Source organism: Cherax quadricarinatus, chromosome 12 (assembly GCF_038502225.1).
Source record: "Cherax quadricarinatus isolate ZL_2023a chromosome 12, ASM3850222v1, whole genome shotgun sequence".
NCBI lineage: Eukaryota > Metazoa > Arthropoda > Malacostraca > Decapoda > Parastacidae > Cherax > Cherax quadricarinatus.
This window is the reverse complement of record NC_091303.1, coordinates 26,743,525-26,762,783: the sequence shown is the minus strand read 5'-3', so window position 1 is coordinate 26,762,783 and position 19,259 is coordinate 26,743,525. Positions and strand designations below refer to the sequence as shown.

The window sequence follows — 19,259 nt, the reverse complement described above, 5'->3', positions numbered from 1 at the left end:
CAACCAAGTAAGAACTTACCCGGCGCACAGCACTGAGTCCATGATCTCGTCATGGGTATAATCCTGGCGGCAGTGATAGTCGGTGAGTACGGGTACTTTGACATACATGAGAGTGCCTGAATTCATGCCTCCTTCACTCGTTCTGCCCCACCCTGACGCCCTACACTCCTCTGGGGGCACCAGCAAGGTGAAAAACCAATGTATTATTATGTTATTAATACTGGAAAAACAACAAGTCAAAAGATGGCTTTATTTTCTAAAATAATGTTATAAAAAATAAGATGAAATTTGTGAAAATGTAACATATAATCGATAACTTTATATCCTTCAAGGTGTCTTAATGCTAATGAAGGACTCCGGGTACAAGTAATTATATCTACCCTCCCTGTCAGTGTCAGTGTGTGTGTGTGTGTGTGTGTGTGTGTGTGTGTGTGTGTGTGTGTGTGTGTGTGTGTGTGTGTGTGTGTGTGTGTGTGTGTGACTCAACAATCAATATTTGCACCAATAACTCATTACAGTTGTGACCGGGTGTGGAAGTGTGAATTGCTCATTACACTATAATTTGTTCATGATTGTTGCCATGTATAAACGTAAGTAACCATTCTTACAGAATTCATTACCTTTGTAACTTGTGAGCTCATTACCTTTGTACCTAGTTCAGCTATCAAAACTTTGGGGGCCCAGTCCCTGGACCCATTACGTACCTCTGTAATCTGTAAATACCTTTGTAACTTGTCATGATTGTGACCAGACCTACCTGGAGTTCATTACCTTTGTAAATTGTGAGTTCATTACCTTTGTAAATTGTGAGTTCATTACCTTTGTAAATTGAGTTCATTACCTCTGTAACTTGCTCAGCTATCAAAACTTTGGAGTCCAGTCCCTGGACCAATTATGTACCTCTGTAATCTTTTGACTACCGCCCACAGGATGGGTATGGGGTGCATAATAAACATATATTAGCTAACTAACCTCCCTGTCCTCAAATCAAACCTGATTACCTCCCATTCAAAAGGCTGATTTATTTTGCACCTCCTTTGATGGAATCTCAATGCCTCGCATTCCCCATCTACCATATGACCTCTGTAGGTTCAACACTTTCCCCCTGATTAAAATAATAATGAAATTGCGTCCCCCCCCCCCCATCATGGGATTAGTGTATCGCCATGAATGTACTGTAGCAACTATATAAATTGACAGAAAACTATTATATTATGAAAGTAACGATGAGATGCTTCAAAAGGGATTTTATTTGCGGAAAAATTTTCTACTTGAGAAAGACTAACTATGAAAGGATCTTTGCAATGCTTCACAAAATAATCTTATGAGCGAAAATCACGTACTGCCGACAATAATAAAAAAAATACACAACTTGTGGAAGAAGTTTTTATTTAGGCAATATTCTACTGTGTGTAGGGCATTATTAATCATACAGATTATGTGAATTACATGTCTATATATACTCCTATAAAGGAGAGGTAAGTGAATTCATTGGAGTGTGAAGAAACTGTGATGCAGGAAGTGGAGCAGTGCAGTAGGTGCTCTGGTCATTTATGTTGCAATGTGACCAGGTTCTGGGTTGGTAACTGCGTCCTGTAGCAGTTTGGGTAACCTGTAGGCAACTTAGTTCTGTTCAATGATGTTTTGTGTAGTACTAAGTATGTCTGCATCCAGCCATCTTTTTTTGGCCCTGTCCTCTTTGATGACACATTTAGCGCCTTGCTGTGAAATAAGATTTGAATGTTCATCCAGATGAACTACATTTGCCAAGCCTTGGTGGTCAAGAGTTTGTTTTCTAGATCGCATGAAGTTCCTTATGTGGTGTCTGTCGCACTCACCAGACAGGGAATGGTGTGTCTGTGTTACTGTGTCCTGATCTGGTGAAATCCCTTATGGCTTTAGAGATAATCAAATCAAATCAAATTTATTCTCTGTAAAGATTACAATGTGGGGTTTACATATTATAGGATATTGTTTGGTTTACATAGTATATAAAACTAATTACAGAGAGAGCCACTATCACAGCATGACTAGGCATTTCGGGCAGACTAAGATTAATTCAAAACTCTATATCGGTACAGATTAAGGAGCATGTTGGTATTAAGGCTAGGTAACTGCATTACAGTTCGTAAATTTAGCAGTGTGAATGGTTTTGTTTTGGTACAATACATAGTTTCTATTGAAGCTCCTATATTGGAGTATCAAAGGCAAACTTATGACTAGTTAAGATTCATTAGGTAATAGTTGTATTACGTATTTCTATGTTTATAGTCATTGGGTGAGTTTAAGTGTGAATTGTGGGGAATCACAGATATCGAGGGGAGGTCTAGGTTGTTTTTTATGTGTGTGTGATACAAGAAAATATGCAGTTTTCATGTAGTTAGCTGACGGTGGGGTGTGTCAGGGAGATAAGATGTTTTCTAACGGTAGTTTTGAAAATGATGAATATGTCTGCAGTTCTAAAGTTTTCAGGTAGGGTGTTCCAGATTTTAGGCTCTTTTATGTACATTGAATTTTTGTATAGGTTTAGCCGGACACTGAGAATGTCATAAAGATGTTTGTGTACTTACCTAATTGTACCCACCTAATTGTGGTTGCAGGGGTCGAGATTCAGCTCCTGGCCCCGCCTCTTCACTGATCGCTACTAGGTCCTCTGTCTTTCTCTGCTTCCTGAGCTTTGTCATACCTCGTCTTAAAGCTATGTATGGTTCCTGCCTCCACTACATCACTTGCTAGGCTATTCCACTTCCTGACGACTTTATGATTGAAGAAATACTTCCTAACATCCCTGTGACTCGTCTGAGTCTTCAGCTTCCAATTGTGGCCCCCTTGTTTCTGTGTCCCCTCTCTGGAACATCCTGTCTCTGTCCACCTTATCCATTCCACGCAGTATTTTGTATGTCGTTATCATGTCTCCCCTGACCCTCCTGTCCTCCAGTGTCGTCAGTCCGATTTCCCTCAACCTTTCTTCGTAGGACATACCCCTTAGCTTTGGAACTAGCCTTGTTGCAAACCTTTGCACTTTCTCTAATTTCTTGACGTGCTTGACCAGGTGTGGGTTCCAAACTGGTGCTGCATACTCCAATATGGGCCTGATGTACACAGTGCACAGTGTCTTGAACGATTCCTTACTAAGGTATCGGAACGCTATTCTCAGGTTTGCCAGGCGCCCATATGCTGCAGCAGTTATCTGGTTGATGTGTGCCTCCAGAGACATGCTCGGTGTTATGGTCACCCCAAGATCTTTCTCCTTGAGCGAGGTTTGCAGTCTTTGGCCACCTAGCCTATACTCTGTCTGCGGTCTTCTTTGCCCTTCTCTGATCTTCATGACTTTGCATTTGGCGGGGTTGAATTCAAGAAGCCAGTTGCTGGACCACGTGTCCAGTCTGTCCAGGTCTCTTTGAAGTCCTGCCTGATCCTCATCTGATTTATTTCTCCTCATTAACTTCACATCATCTGTGAACAGGGACACCTCTGAGTCTATACCTTCCATCATGTCATTCACATATACCAAAAATAGCACTGGTCCTAGGACCGACCCCTGTGGGACCCCGCCCATCACAGGTGCCTACTGTGATACCTCATCCCATACCATGACTCGTTGGCTCCCTGTCAGGTATTTTCTGATCCATTGCAGTGCCCTTCCTGTTATGCGTGCCTGATCCTCTAGCTTTTACACTAATCCCTTGTGGGGAACTGTGTCGAAGGCCTTCTTGTGTCTGGTGTTTTGCCTGTGGGTCCTGTCACAACTATCAAGAAAGTGTTTTAGGTCAGGGCTAATGTTGGAATTTAAGGTTCTGTAAATGTAGATTGCACAGTTATAAGTGTGGATGTTCTGAACAGTGAGTAAGTTTAGATCTATGAAGAGTGGGGGGGGGTGTTGCCTGGGATTGGATTGCATGATTAATCTTACTGCAGCTTTTTGTTGGGTTATTATTGGCTTTAGGTATGTTGCTGCAGTTGATCCCCAAGCACAAATGGCATAGGTGAGGTAGGGATAAATGAGTGAATGGTACTGTGTGAGAAGAGCAGATTGTGGCACATAGTAATGTATCTTGGAGAGGATCCCAACCATTTTGGATATTTTTTTTGATATGTGTTGATATAGGTGCTGAAATTCAGGTTGCTCTCGAGGTGCATGCCTAGGAATTTGCCCTAATTATGTCTGGCAATAAGAGTGTTGTCGATCTTAATGTTTAGTTGTGCAACACCTCCTCTGTTACCAAACATAATATAGAAGGTTTTGTCGGTGTCAAGTGTAAGCTTATTGGCTGTCATCCAAGTAGATATTTTGAGTAGTTCATCGTTAACAGTGGTGTCGAGGGTGGCAAGATTTGGGTGGGAGATGACATAAGTCGTGTCGTCAGCAAAGAGAATGGGTTTCAGGTGTTGTGATATGTTGGGAAGATCATTGATGTATAAGAGGAAGACCAGGGGACCAAGGACACTTCCCTGTGGTACTCCAGTATCAAGTGGCCATGTTGATGAGGTTGTGCCTTTAATGGTGACATACTGATACCTATTAGTAAGGTAGGATTTGAAATATGCAAGTGCATGGCCTTTTATACCATAATGGTCAAGTTTGCGGAGTAGGATGCCATGATCTACTGTGTCAAGAGCTTTTCTTAGGTCAATAAAAAGTCCTAATGGATAACTGTAATATTAATTCCACTTTTCTTCAGTTCATATGTGTTGTGATAGAAACACAGGCCTTATCTCTAGGCTTTATTGAACATAGAATCTTCATAGTACTTCTGCAACAACAAAATATAATGACTAGTACATCTAATAATGACTTCTACAGGGATGGTGATGTCTTGCATATGTCAAGAGAAAAGTTATAACTACAGGCCACATATTTAAACTCACCATGTAATCTGCATCGCTGATAAATGGATAAAGTAGGAGAGAATCTCACACCATGTGTTGGTGCCCATGACACACCAAACTGTTGTTGTTGTTAAGGGCCCCTAGAGGTGGTGCAGTATTATCCTGCTGCTGCTCCCCACAGGACCAGTATCACTACAATCTCCCCCTTCTAAAATATCAGAGACAGTAATCTCCCAAACTGTTAGGTGGGCGACGTACACGTCCCGACCTTCGTAGCCCTTGAGCCTCTTCACCAGGTTCGATATTTTCCAGCGGGGTTTGATTAACTGCTGGAGCAGAATCCTCTATTTCCATAGGGGTAGTCTCAAGGGGCTTTCCAGGAGAAAACGAAGCATCTTTCACATCTATTGGTGTATCTTGAGATTCCACACTAATAGGGATTTCAACTGGGGCTAAATGTCTTGTAGATACTGTAGTCTCTTCACCATTTTGGTAGCGAATGTGGGCGTAATGTGGATTAGCTTGCAGGAGCTCTACCTCTTCCACTAAAGGATCCGTCTTGTTCATCCTACGGTGACTCTTCAGGAGAACGGGTCCAGGATGACATAACCAAGTGGGCACGGAGGCTCCCGTAGAGGAACGACGTGAATAGTTGAGGAGTCTTTCATGAGGGGTTGCATTAGTAGCTGTGCACAGCAGTGATCTAATAGAGTGAAGAGCATCAGGTAGGACAGTTTGCCAGTGTTGAACAGGTAGATTGCGTGACTTTAATGTCATTGTAACTGCCTTCCATATAGTACCATTGAACCGCTCCACTTGACCATTGCCTTGAGGGTTGTAGCTTGTTGTTCTGCTGCAGGCAATACCTTTGCTAGCCAAAAACTCCTGAAGTTCGTTACTCATGAACGAGGATCCCCTGTCTGAATGGATATAAGCTGGCATACCAAAAATAGAGAACAACTGTGAAAGACAACTAATAACAGTTGAAGCAGCCATATTTGCACAGGGGAATACAAAGGGAAACCTTGAATATTCATCTACTATGTTAAGGAAATACCTATTCTGATTTGTGCTTGGTAGAGGTCCTTTGAAATCTATATTCAATCTTTCGAAAGGCTGGGTGGATTTTATGAGATGAGTCTTCTCTGGCTGATGAAAGTTTGGCTTGCACTCTGCACATACTCTGCATGCTCTGATCACTTGTCGCACATCTTCCACTGAGTAGGGCATGTTCTTTGATTTGACAAAATGGTACAGGCGTGTAACTCCTGGGTGACACAAAGCCTTGTGGAGAGCTGAGAGTGATTGCAAATCATGACATGCTGCTCCACAGTGGGACCTAGAGAATGCATCAGGTGAGATGTTCTCTTGACCCGGTCGGTACAGAATATCAAAGTCATAACACGATAGTTCCATCCTCCAGCGTAATATCTTGTCATTCTTTATCCTACTTTTGTGCCTCTTGTCGAACATATACATCACGGACCGTTGGTCAGTCCTTATGGTGAAATGTCTACCAGTTAAATAATGCCTCCAGTGGCGAACTGCTTCTATGATGGCCTGGGCTTCCTTTTCTACAGCAGCATAACATTTCTCTGATCCTTGAAAAGTTCTCGAAAAGAAGGCTACTGGTCGTCCTGCCTGAGATAAGACTGCAGCAATGGCAATGTCAGATGCATCCGTTTCCACTTCGAATGGTAGGGACTCATCAATGGCTTGAACTACTGAGTTTTCAATGTCCTGTTTGAGAGTATGGAAAGCGGCTTCTGCTTCCTTTGTCACAGGAAATGTGGTAGCACTCAATGGGCGGACTTTACTTGAATAGTTGTAGATCCATTGTGAGTAATAAGCAAAGAGACCAAGAGTTCTTCGGAGTGACTTTTTGTCTTGAGGCATTGGAAGTTCCCGTAGAGGTCGTAGTCGTTCAGGGTCTGGGAATATTGAACCTCCTTCCACTACATAACCAAGGATGCTAAGCCTTTTAGTTGAAAAAGTGCACTTTTCCTCATTGTAACTGATATTTTTCTTCTTGGCGGCTTCCAAAAACTTATCAAGGTTTGCATCATGTTCCTCCTGGGTCTTGCCACAAATGGTAACATTATCTAAATACGCGTAGGTTCCCATGAGTTGCTCTTCCTGAATGAGTGAATCCATAATTCGTTGGAAGCAGGCTACCCCATTGGTGACTCCAAAAGGGACTCTGGTAAACTGATACAGGCCATCACTAGCCTGAAACGCTGTGTATGGTTTATCTTCATTCCTTATAGGGACTTGATGATAGGCACTCTGCAGATCAATTGTGCTAAACACGTAGTACTGAGCAATTTTGTTCACTGTATCGTCAATTCGAGGTAGAGGGTACCCATCAAGAAGTGTAAATTTGTTGATTGTCTCAGAGTAATCGATAGCCAGTCTCCGTTTCCTATAACCATCTTTAACAACAACAACCTGTGCACGCCAAGGGGAATCACTCGGTTCTATAATACCCTCCTTCAGCAGCCTCTGAGTTTCTTTCTCAATGAACATCCGATCCTCATAAGAATAGCGGCGTGACTTAGCTGATATAGGATGGCAATCCGCGGTAAGATTTGCAAACAGCTTTGGTGGGTCTACCCTTAAAGTGCTAAGTCCACAGACAACAAGAGGAGGCAGTTCACCTCCATATGTTAAGGTGACACTACCATGCAGCTTCTGAAAGTCCTGACCAAGGATAACATCAGAGCACAGTTGTGGCAGAATAGCTAAATGTACATCTTGATAATCCTTTCCATTAACTCTGAGATTTACCTTACAAAACCCTAAGGTCTGAATAGAGAGAGATGTTGATGCCATGGAAACGGTACCTGATGAGTGATGTAGAGTCAAGGAGAGCCGTTTAACTAAGTCAAGGTTGATGAAACTCTCTGAGCTGCCACTATCAATAAGACCATCTACTTCTGTTCCTTTGATGAATACTTTCACAACTGCCTTTGACAGTGAATTTGGAGTAGCCGCAGAAGTCACTGTTGCTAGAGTCGCATGATCACTGGAATGTGTGGAGGCACTAGCTCTTGTTGATGCATTAGCACGACATTAGCAAAGTGACCTTTCTTGTGGCATTTATGGCACATTGCTTCACGAGCAGGACACTTTGGACGTGGATGTCTTGAAAAACCACAAAAGAAACACACCGTACCTGCTGCTGCTGTCACTGAGGCAGGTTCCCCAGTAACTTCATTGCAAGAGTCTTGGTCAGGAATTGCAGCACTTACCACTCGAGAAGGCTGAGTGGTACTGTATACTTCAGAATTCTTCTGGGCTGAATCTAGAGCTCTTGCCTGGTCAAAGGCAGCGGCTAAGTCGAGAGTTTTATTCTCCAATAAACGCTGCCTTATTATTGGTGATTGCAGGCCACTGATAAAAGCATCCCTGATGGACTCTTCACAATACTGAGCAGCTGTCACTGCTTGGAAGTGACAGTCCTTACCTAAAATTTTCAGTGCTTGAAAGTATTCCTCTAAGGACTCATCAATCTGCTGGCGGCGAGTTGCAAGGCGATAGCGTGCAAAGATTTCATTTGTAGGTTTAATATACTGAGACTTGAGGGTTTTGATAGCATCTTCGTAGGTATTACACTCAGAAATAGCCTCATATATCTTAGGTGACACAAAATTGATGAGCAGACTTAGTTTATCTAGATCTTCTTTAGGAAGGGCTCCCAAGAAGTTTTCGAAAGTCTTAAACCAGTGCTTCCATTCCTGCGCAGCCGTTGATAAGCTGGGGTCACAGTCTAGCCTCTCAGGTTTCAGTAAACGCTCCATGTTGTGATGTAGTCTAGCGCAGGATCACCACCAGGTAGCCCAGGATTCTATGTTCAATAAATTATTGTGATAGAAACACAGGCCTTATCTCTAGGCTTTATTGAACATAGAATCTTCATAGTACTTCTGCAACAACAAAATATAATGACTAGTACATCTAATAATGACTTCTACAGGGATGGTGATGTCTTGCATATGTCAAGAGAAAAGTTATAACTACAGGCCACATATTTAAACTCGCCATGTAATCTGCATCGCTGATAAATGGATAAAGTAGGAGAGAATCACACACCATGTGTTGGTGCCCATGACACACCAAACTGTTGTTGTTGTTAAGGGCCCCTAGAGGTGGTGCAGTATTATCCTGCTGCTGCTCCCCACAGGATCAGTATCACTACAATATGTAACGATGTTTGTGGTTTACCCTGTAAGAAAAATGAGATATTTGACGCATTCGCCGTTCTCTAGGTGTAGACCCCTCATGGAAGGTTCCTTGATGTTGGTGAGGGTGTTGAGAAATGGCATTACCAGTTAAGTTTAAAGACTTATACTTAACTTAAAAGGACAACTCATCGCCTGCACAGCCGCCCCTGCAGACGAGGTCTAGAAGCTGTCGAAACCATCTCAACATGGGCTGTCAAGAAATATGATTTGTATGATTATAAATTACCCCTAGGGGGTGTTATGTCAGCATATTTCATACACTGGTGGCTGACGATGTACGTACTTGTTTGGACTCAATGGTCCGCATATCACCGGGGTTTATGATAAGTGACTAACTCACGATTTTATACTCAACTGCGCAGTCAATAGTAGTACATCACGAGTTAGAACACTTACCTGGGTATATGTATCTGATTGAAGAATAGTGTTCTTTGAAGAATGTCGCACTACACTCTGTTGGATCGCAACACTCGTTACACTGTTCATCAATAATTGTTCACACAATATCACTAAGAAGTTGATCACACTTCTCTGTAAGTGTTTATCGTGTTTTGTGAGACACTTTGTCCACACTAACGCACAGATCAGTGTTCTTTGTTGGTTATCCTGGCGTCAGTGTCACTCATAGTAGAGTCAAAGTTAATCTGGCGACGCCACACTGCCCCAAGCCGTCACTGCCCTAGCACAAATAAAAGCTGACCTAGTACTCCTTGCTTCCTTGCCACTTCCTCGATGAAGCAAAGCAGAATGTTTGATTCTTGCTGTCTTGAGCATAGACAACAATGTCCACTATTTTTACCATGGTAATAAAGTGGGAGCAGGATTTTCCTTAATTGTCCTGCTAAGTAAGAGATGTACTGTCTCTTATAAAAATACACTTTGCAACACCGCTGCAAGGAGCAGAGGTCACTTGACTACATCGCATAGCATCTGTGATCAATTACTCACTGTAGCAGTAAACAAGACGCTCGCCTCTTCTGAGAGGGCTTGGCCCCTCAGGGCTGAAAGGGGCTGAAAGGGCTGAAGGGGGCTGATACCCCCCTCCTGGAGAAAATTTCTCCACACTGGGGGGCGGCAGAGGTTCGCTGCAGGTGAACTATTCATCACTTAACATTAATTTGATTTTCTCACTCGCCACCACTGCTTTTTGTCTCTTCTGAACAGCTTTAGTCTGTGCGGTTTCTGGAGAATCACTAATTTTGTTTTCAACACTGTGTAATTCTAACGGCACTAGTTTATTTATTGTCCGCTTATTCACTACACCTTTGTTTAAAACATCAACTGTCCTGATGATTCCATTTGCATCAGGATATATGGTCACAATTTTTCCAAGTGGCCATTGGGACCTCGGACAATCATTGTCGATAATCACTATGTCACCAGGTCTTAAGGACTTATGTTTTTCAGGAACACCAGCTCCATAGAAGTGTTCTCTCAATGAGGTGAGATAGTCTTCTCGCCAAATTTTCTCCCAACGTTCAATCACTTTATTAAGGTGTTTGAATTTACGTCTGAGTTGCTCAGGTTCGAAATAAGTAGGATCCTCTATGATTTCTTTATCATTCATGGGAGGAACAGGTTCGAGCCTTCTGCCATGGAGTAAATGAGATGGACTTAACACTTCTAAATTGTCCAGATCATCGGTAACATAAGTTAGAGGTCTGTTGTTGATTCTATTTTCTATTTCTGTCACAACTGTACGGAATTCTTCTAAGTCGATTCTTTGACGATGAAGAGTCTTCCTTAAACATCGTTTTACAATGCCGATCATTCTTTCATAAAATCCCCCGTGCCATGGAGATTTAGGAGGAATGTATCTCCAACGACATCTGCGTTGATTCAGCATCTGTTGTACTTCTGGTTGATCAAAGATCTTGCTTATATAAGCAGCACCAGCAACAAAGTTCGTTGCATTATCTGAAATCATCAGTCTGGGACATGCCCTTCTGGCTGCAAACCTTCTGAATAATTTGATAAAAGTTTCAGCAGACATGTCAGTGGCTACTTCTAGATGTACTGCTCTAGTTGTAGCACAAGTGAACAAACAGATGTACACCTTGATGGGAACTTTGTCAACTGTTTTGGTTAAAATTATTGGTCCAGTGTAATCTACACCTGTCACCTCAAATGGAGTGATATGACAAACTCTTTCAGAGGGATATGGAGGTGGACCTGGATACTGACATACTCGCATATCGTAGTGACGACAAGTAATACAGTCCTTTATTTGTTTTTTCACACTTTGTCGACCTTGAGGTATCCAGTAGGACTGTCGTATATGACAAAGTGTGTCAGCTACCCCACCATGTAACACGTTACTGTGGGCGTTTTGCACAATCAGTTTTGTTAGCCAATGATTCTTGGAGATCAATATTGGATGTAGGGCTTCTTTAGGTAGTGAAGAATTATGAATTCTTCCTCGACATCTTATAATCTTTTCTGAGTCGAGATAAAGTCCTTAAGAATTAATCATAACAGGTTTCTTTGGGGATTTATCTTGTGTTTCTAGAAATTTATATTCTGTAGAGAAAACGTCTTTCTGTATTAGTTTCACCCAGTATTTAATGGGTTCAAGACATTCATAATCAGGTTTTATTCCTTTAATGAATTCAAAGACAAGAGCTGTAACTCTTAATAGTTTACCCAAAGATGAGTATTTAGATCCATCAATGACTATTTCTGTTGTGGCTGCTGCAGTATTTACACAACTTATTTCTGCTGTGTTCAAGCAGACTGTTTCTTCTGGCATAATGTGAGCTTTTTGCTGAGGCCAGTTATTTTTATTAGAGAGCCAGTTCGGTCCGTGGAGCCATAATTTATTATCCACAAATTTCTTGAGTGGGACACCACGTGACAACATGTCAGCTGGATTCTCTTGGGTAGAGACGTGAAGAAAGAGATAATCTCTCTGCATCTCTCTTATTTCTGCTACTCTGTTCTGTACATAGACCAGCTTACTCTTATTATTTCTTAACCACTGGAGAACTGCTCCTCTTCAAGGGGGGCTCCTTGGCGTGGTGAAGAGGCTCTTGGTCTGAGGAATTAGACCTATCGGTCTTCTTCCTCAGACCGAACCTAATTACCCCCCAATGTCCCCTCCCCTATCCCATCCTCCCCATCCTCCCCTTTTTCCTTTCCTCCTCCTCCTCCCCACTCCTCCCTTTTGCCCTTCCTCTTTTTGTCCTTTGGGATTTCTCCCACAGGCGCGCTAGTTCCTAGGTAGGAGAAAGGATACCGGGGTCCATCCCATTCCGTTGAGGTTCTTAGCGGTGGCGTAGTTTGCCGTGGAATCTGGATCGCCTGGGGATGTCCCGATCCCTCTCTGGTATCCCGGAGTAGCTTTGGGTGTCTTTCGGGCGACGAATGTATCTCTGGAAGCCACCTTTCGGATTCCGGGGGTGGTGGCCGAAGGAGGTATGCTTTGTGGCGGATATCCGGCCGCCCTCTCTTTTGTCCACCAAGGTAGCTCGGCAGATGTGAGGTTGCTATCCCGGATTGTTAGTTTACTAGCATGATGGGTAGGGTATGGCACGGGTTCCATGCTGCATCTGCGCTACTTGCGGTGCTGAGGTCCTCTTGGGCGCGGAGGGAGATTTCTGGCCCTTTCATTCCTCCTAGGACCTATCCCTCTCCGGTCCCCCCTTTTTTTTTCTTTTTTTATTTTTATTTTCTTTTCTTCTTTCTTTTTTTTTTCTTAAAAACAAAAAGAAAGAAGTAACCTAACCATGGCAGCCCTAGTCCATGAACCTGGTACCCCCGGGCCCCTTCTTGATACCGCACCCCGTTCTGACCCCGCCTCGTCTTTGGACCACTCTTCAGACATTCCTCATGCCTCTGTACCTATTGCCGGTGCTGTTTCCTCACCCGCTTCAGGTACTGAGGCCTCGACTGACTCCTTCGATTTATCGGACCTTCGCTCTCCTCTGACTATGCTTCCGGCCTCTCCCTCTACGGTGCGGCAATTTTCAAATCGCCGACCCGTTCCACGTCGGACCAACTCTGGTCCCACGCCTAAACGTCAACGACAATTACCTGCTGATGATACTTCTCCACCTTCTCATTCTTCTCAGAAACGATCGACACATCCTTCACTACCTTTCCACGCTCAGTTTCAGACTGAACAGTGGACTAAATTCTTCACTTTACAACCAACTTCCTCTACTGCCTATCTTTCTGACCATAGTATTGGCAAGGCACTCCTACGCCATGTTGGTAAAGATATTTCTTTTCATGCTCTTAAGAGCGGTACGCGCATCATTACCGTACAGAATGCTACCCAGGCTCATGAGCTCTCTCGTCTTTCCCATATCGATACTGTTCCTGTCACTCTTGACAAACATCATTCCCTCAATTCTTGTAGTGGTACCGTCATTCTGCTCCATACCATAGTTCAACAAAATTTCCAGACATGTGGCACCGACATTCTAGAACAGCTGGAACTCCAAGATCTCCCAATCCTCAAGGTAGACACTTACGTTCTTCCTGCCCGTGGGCGGAGACGATACCCTAGCAATGCGGCTCGTTTAACTTTTGACAGCCGAGAACTCCCATCCTCAGTTTATATAGCAGGACATCGGTTACAAGTTCGAAAGGTGATCCCTACACCACAACAGTGTAGAAATTGCTGGCGATTTGGCCATCCAGCGAAATATTGCAGATCTATCGCCGAATGCCCAGTCTGTGGTGCCGATGACCATTCTAATACGTCTTGCAATCGATCTCCCTCTTGCCTTAACTGTCATGAGGCTCACCCTTCGTACTCTCGCCGTTGTCAGGTCTATTTAAACGAGCGGGAAATCCGTTACCTCAAAGAGACAGAAGGTCTCCCTTATGCCATGGCAGTTTCTCATCTCCGCCTCCAAGGAAGACTCCCACGTGTTTCTTATTCCCGTGTTTCAAAACGTCCCCCCACTTCTAGTATCCCATCTTCTACACCCACCTCTGTGGTTACCTCTCCCATAATCACTCCTGTATCTAATCCTTTTGCTGTCCTCGGCTCAGACGTCCCTACTTCAACGCCTCAGTCTAATCTCGCTTCTTCGAGTTCTCTCTCACAAGCCTCAGTATCGACGAGACCTCGTACGACACCTCCTCCCAATCGTCCCTCTACTTCTCAAAAGTCAAAAAGAGGTCCGGTAACACCTCCTACCCATCTTCCACCTCCTCATTTTACCCTCCCTGTCTCTGTCCCTAGTTCTTCCCCTCTCACTGGCTCAGTTACAAGTGCAGAGGTTCACCCTCCTCCTCGTAATGTACCTTCCTCCCCTGTTCCCTCCCAAGTTTCTTCCTCTTCTGCCACCTCCCAGGTTCCTGCCTCTTCTGTCCCCTGCCACGCTTCTCCAGTTCCCTCCACCCTTTCGCCCCCCCCTACCTTGGTACAGTCCAATACAGTTCCAATCTTTACTCATCCTCCCCCTACCATTCCCAATATTGTCTCCCATACGACATCTCTGAATTCCAAAACACTTGAAGCAATCTCTGAATATATTGCAGAGACCAAACCATCAATGGACACTTATCCACCTTCCGCTCTTTCTCTCTCCTCTGCTCCATCTGCGCAACTCCTTTCTTCACAGCGCACCGTTCCTTCGCTGCTTGAACATTTTCCACTGCCTCCGCATGTGGACTTTTCTAACCCTTCTAGTCCATAGGAACTCTTACCTGCGGATTTCAAGTATCTTTATCATTTCCAATAATGGCCTATTTACAGTGGAATATACGCCGCCTCAGGGGTAATCGGGGTGAGCTTCAGATGTTACTCTCCCAGTTTGCCCCTGTTGGTGTTTGCTTACAGGAACCAAAATTACACTCTGCTGTTATTTCTCCCATCTCAGGCTATAATTTATTGTATTCTTCAGATCCTTTTCCTGATGGGACCTTTAATGAAAGTGCCCTTCTTCTCCGCACTGATATTCCGTACCATCAGCTATTTGTTCATACTTCGCTGCATTACACAGCAGCCCGTATCCACTTACATAGGTGGTATACGCTCTGTTCTTTATATCTCTCTCCTTCTCGGGCATTATCTATTCCGGATTTTGCCTTCCTTGTTTCGTCATTACCGCCACCGATTCTGTTACTTGGTGATTTTAATGCCCACCATTTCCTCTGGGGGGGGGTCTCACTGTGATTCCCGTGGAATTCAGTTAGAGGCTTTTCTTGCCACCCACCCCCTCCATGTTTTAAATACAGGTACTCACACCCATTTTGATCCTCGAACTCATACTCTCTCTTGCATCGATCTCTCAGTTTGCTCTTCCTCCGCCGCATTAGACTTCACTTGGTCTGTTCTCCTGGACTTACATGACAGTGATCATTTCCCAATCATTCTTACTTCCCCTTCATATTCGCCACCTCTTCGCACCCCACGCTGGCAATTTAATCGGGCAAATTGGAACCTTTACTCACACCTAACTGTTTTTAAAGAGGTTCCTTCTTCGTCCTCCATCGATGAGCTTTTACACCTCTTCTCGTCCTCCATTTTCACCGCAGCTTCTCATTCTATACCCCAAACTTCGGGCAGGCATTCTCAGAAATGCGTGCCTTGGTGGTCTCCTGCTTGTGCTCGTGCAGTACGTTTGAAACGCGCTGCATGGGGCAGGTACCGGTACAATAGAACCACAGAGCGACTCCTTTGATTTTAAACAGAAGCATGTGATCGCTCGCCGTGTCATCCGTGACGCTAAATGCACTTGCTGGCGAGATTATGTCTCCACCATCACCTCTGCTTCCTCTATGAGTGCAGTCTGGAAAAAAGTACGAAAACTGAGTGGTAAATATTCTCCTGACCCGGTTCCTGTTCTGTGGGTTGCCGGTGTTGATATAGCAAACCCACTAGATGTTGCCAATGAAATTGGCAATCATCTGGTCTGTATTTCTCAGGGACTCCATCTATGCCCCTCATTTCTTTCCTCAAAGTCTGCCAGAGAGTTAGCACCCTTGGACTTTTCTTCTCTCAGAGAAGAACAGTATAATGTGCCTTTTACACTTCAAGAACTGGAGGCAACACTCTCAGCTTGTCGATCATCGGCAGCTGGGCCCGACGACATTCATATTCGTATGCTACAACATTTACATCAGTCAGCCCTTGCAGTCCTATTACGCCTTTACAATCTTATTTGGTCACAAGGAGTTCTTCCACAGCTGTGGAAATTCGCCATTGTTCTCCCTTTCCGCAAACCAGGCACTACGGGACATGAAACCTCCCACTATCGTCCCATTGCTCTTACCAGTGCAGTTTGCAAAGTAATGGAACGCCTAGTAAATAGACGTTTAGTGTGGTATTTAGAGACACACAACAGTCTCTCCATTCGTCAATATGGCTTTTGTAAGGGACGTTCTACCATAGACCCCTTACTACGCTTGGATACGTATGTTCGTAATGCCTTTGCGAATAACCACTCAGTTATTGCCGTATTTTTTGACCTTGAGAAGGCATTTGACACAACTTGGAGGTATAATATTTTAGCCCAAGCCCACTCCTTAGGCCTTCGAGGCAATCTACCATCCTTCCTTAAGAACTTTTTAACTGACAGGCATTTCCGTGTTCGGGTTAATAATGTGCTCTCCCCGGACTTTATCCAAGCTGAAGGTGTCCCCCAGGGATGTGTTCTGAGCACAACACTTTTTCTCCTTGCTATTAATAATTTGGCCTCTAGTCTTCCATCAAATATTTGGTCATCACTCTATGTTGATGACTTTGCTATTGCCTGTGCAGGCGCTGACTGTCACCTCCTTACAGTTTCTCTCCAACATGCAGTCGACCGTGTTTCCAATTGGGCCACCACACGTGGGTTTAAATTTTCCAGCACTAAAACCCACCAAATCACTTTCACTAGACGCTCTGTCATCTCCGATCATCCTTTGTACCTCTATGGCTCCCGTATCCCTGAACGTGATACAGTCAAGTTTCTGGGCCTCCTCTTTGATCGTAGGTTATCCTGGAAACCTCACATTACCTCTCTGAAGGCAACTTGTCACAGCCGGCTGAACCTTCTTAAAACCCTTGCTCATCTTTCGTGGGGAGCTGATCGTCGAACCCTCCTTCGCCTACATTCCACCCTTATTTTATCGAAACTTGATTATGGTGACCAGATCTATTCAGCGGCATCTCCTGCTACTCTCTCTAGCCTTAACCCCATTCATCACCAAGGATTACGTTTATGCCTTGGTGCTTTCTGCTCTTCCCCTGTCGAGAGCCTCTATGCAGAAGCGAACGTTCCATCCTTATCCGATCGCCGTGATGCCCATTGCCTGCGCTACTATGTACGCTCTCATGATCTCCGCAATCCTTCCATTTATAGAATGGTCACTGATATTAGTAGACATTCTTTATTTGTTCGCCGCCCCTGTTTACTTCGTCCCTTCTCTCTTCGCCTTCATTCGCTCTTGTCTTCTCTTCAACTACCACCTTTCTATGTACATGTAGCATCTCACTTTTCCCTACCCCCCTGGGAAGTTCCAGCTGTTCGAGTCTGTTCTTTCTCCCTCCCTTGCTCGAAAGCCCAACTGTCTACGGTCGCTTCCCGCTCTCTTTTTCTTGATCACTTTCACTCTCATTCTCATGCCATTGCTGTGTACACAGATGGCCCTAAGTCTTCTGACAGCGTAGGATTCGCAGCAGTGTTTCCGGACAGCGTCGTACAAGGGCATTTACTATCTTCGGCTAGTATTTTTACTGCTGTATTATATGCCATCCTTACAGCACTTATCCATATTACATCTATGCCTGCGTCATCATTTGTGGTTGTCTCAGACTCCCTTAGTGCTTTACAGGCTATACAAAAATTTGATACACCTCACCCCTTAGTCCTCCGTATCCAACTTTGGCTACGCCGCATCTTTACCAAGCATAAAGATATTGTTTTTTGTTGGGTCCCTGGTCATGTTGACGTACAGGGCAATGAACAGGCAGACACTGCTGCGCGGTCAGCAGTACATGACCTACCAGTTTCTTATAGAGGTATTCCATTTACGGACTATTTTGCTGCAATATCTTCCCACCTTCACACCCGTTGGCAACAACGTTGGTCTACTATGCTCGGCAACAAACTTCAGTCTATTAAACCGAGTATAGGTTACTGGCCGTCTTCTTATCACCAGTGTCGAGGTTGGGAGACTACTCTCTCCCGTCTTCGCATTGGCCATACTCGTCTTACTCATGGATATCTCGTGGAGAGGCGTCTTGCTCCTCTCTGTGAGAATTGCCAAGCTCCATTATCAGTCAGCCACATTCTGTTGGACTGCCCACTTTATCAACGAGCACGCAGAATTTATCTCTGTCGTCGTCTTCGCTCCGCTGCTCTCTCTTTACCTTCCCTTCTCGCTGATGGACCCACCTTTCATCCGGACTCTCTCATTGACTTTTTGACAACGACTGACTTACTTCACAAATTCTGATACCTTCAGCCCTTTCTACTTCAATCTCTTGCTACCTTCTACCCCCGTACTATCCCCTGTCCCGCTGTTTTCTGTAACCTGCTGATCATCCCCCCTCCCTTCTGCCATCCAATTCCCTTGCTTCCTTCCCTACCCTGCAGCGCTGTATAGCCCTTGTGGCTTAGCGCTTCTTTTTGATTATAATAATAATAAATGGAGAACTGCTTCATTATCACTCCAGATCACGGTTTTCTCAATAGTGAGATGATCAAGTACTTTGTTGAGATAGACAGCTAATTTTGTACCTACATAGAGTGCTGTCAGTTCCAATTGTGGTACTGTTCTGACCTTCAAGGGTGCTACCCTGGCCTTTGAAGTAATTAGTGTACTTCCTTCAGCATTACTCATGTAAGCTACAGCGCCATAACCTCTGGTTGACGCATCACAGAACACATGTAATGTGTACTTGTTTCCCTCTTGACCTATTTGTCTGGGAAATGTAATTTGATGAAGTTGCTTAAACTCCCTGGATATTTCATCCCATGCTTGACTCATTTCTAGAGGCAAGTTCTCATCCCATCCAATTTTGAGTTTCCATGCATCTTGCATAAGCATTTTACCCTTTATGGTAATTGGTGAGACGAGTCCTAGAGGATCAAAACACTGTGATACCTCTGACAGTAAACTACGTTTAGTGAGTGTACTGCATGATTTATTGTTTATCTTTTTGAGACTCAAAGTATCTTCCTGTGTGTTCCAATTAAGTCCCAGCATATTGTTGCAATCAGGAATTTCAGTTTCAGAGAA

The 19,259-nt window shown here is 44.1% G+C and overlaps 1 protein-coding gene across 1 annotated transcript in view; it reads right to left on the bottom strand.

Moving 5' to 3' along the window:
* The window catches only part of LOC128686612 (trypsin-1), a 70,539-nt gene that overhangs the window by 23,725 nt on the left and 27,555 nt on the right, over positions 1–19,259 (bottom strand). The window contains exon 6 of the mRNA XM_070084284.1: positions 20–170. Coding sequence (XP_069940385.1) covers positions 20–170 — 151 coding nt within the window. The remainder of the gene's footprint in view (positions 1–19; positions 171–19,259) is intronic.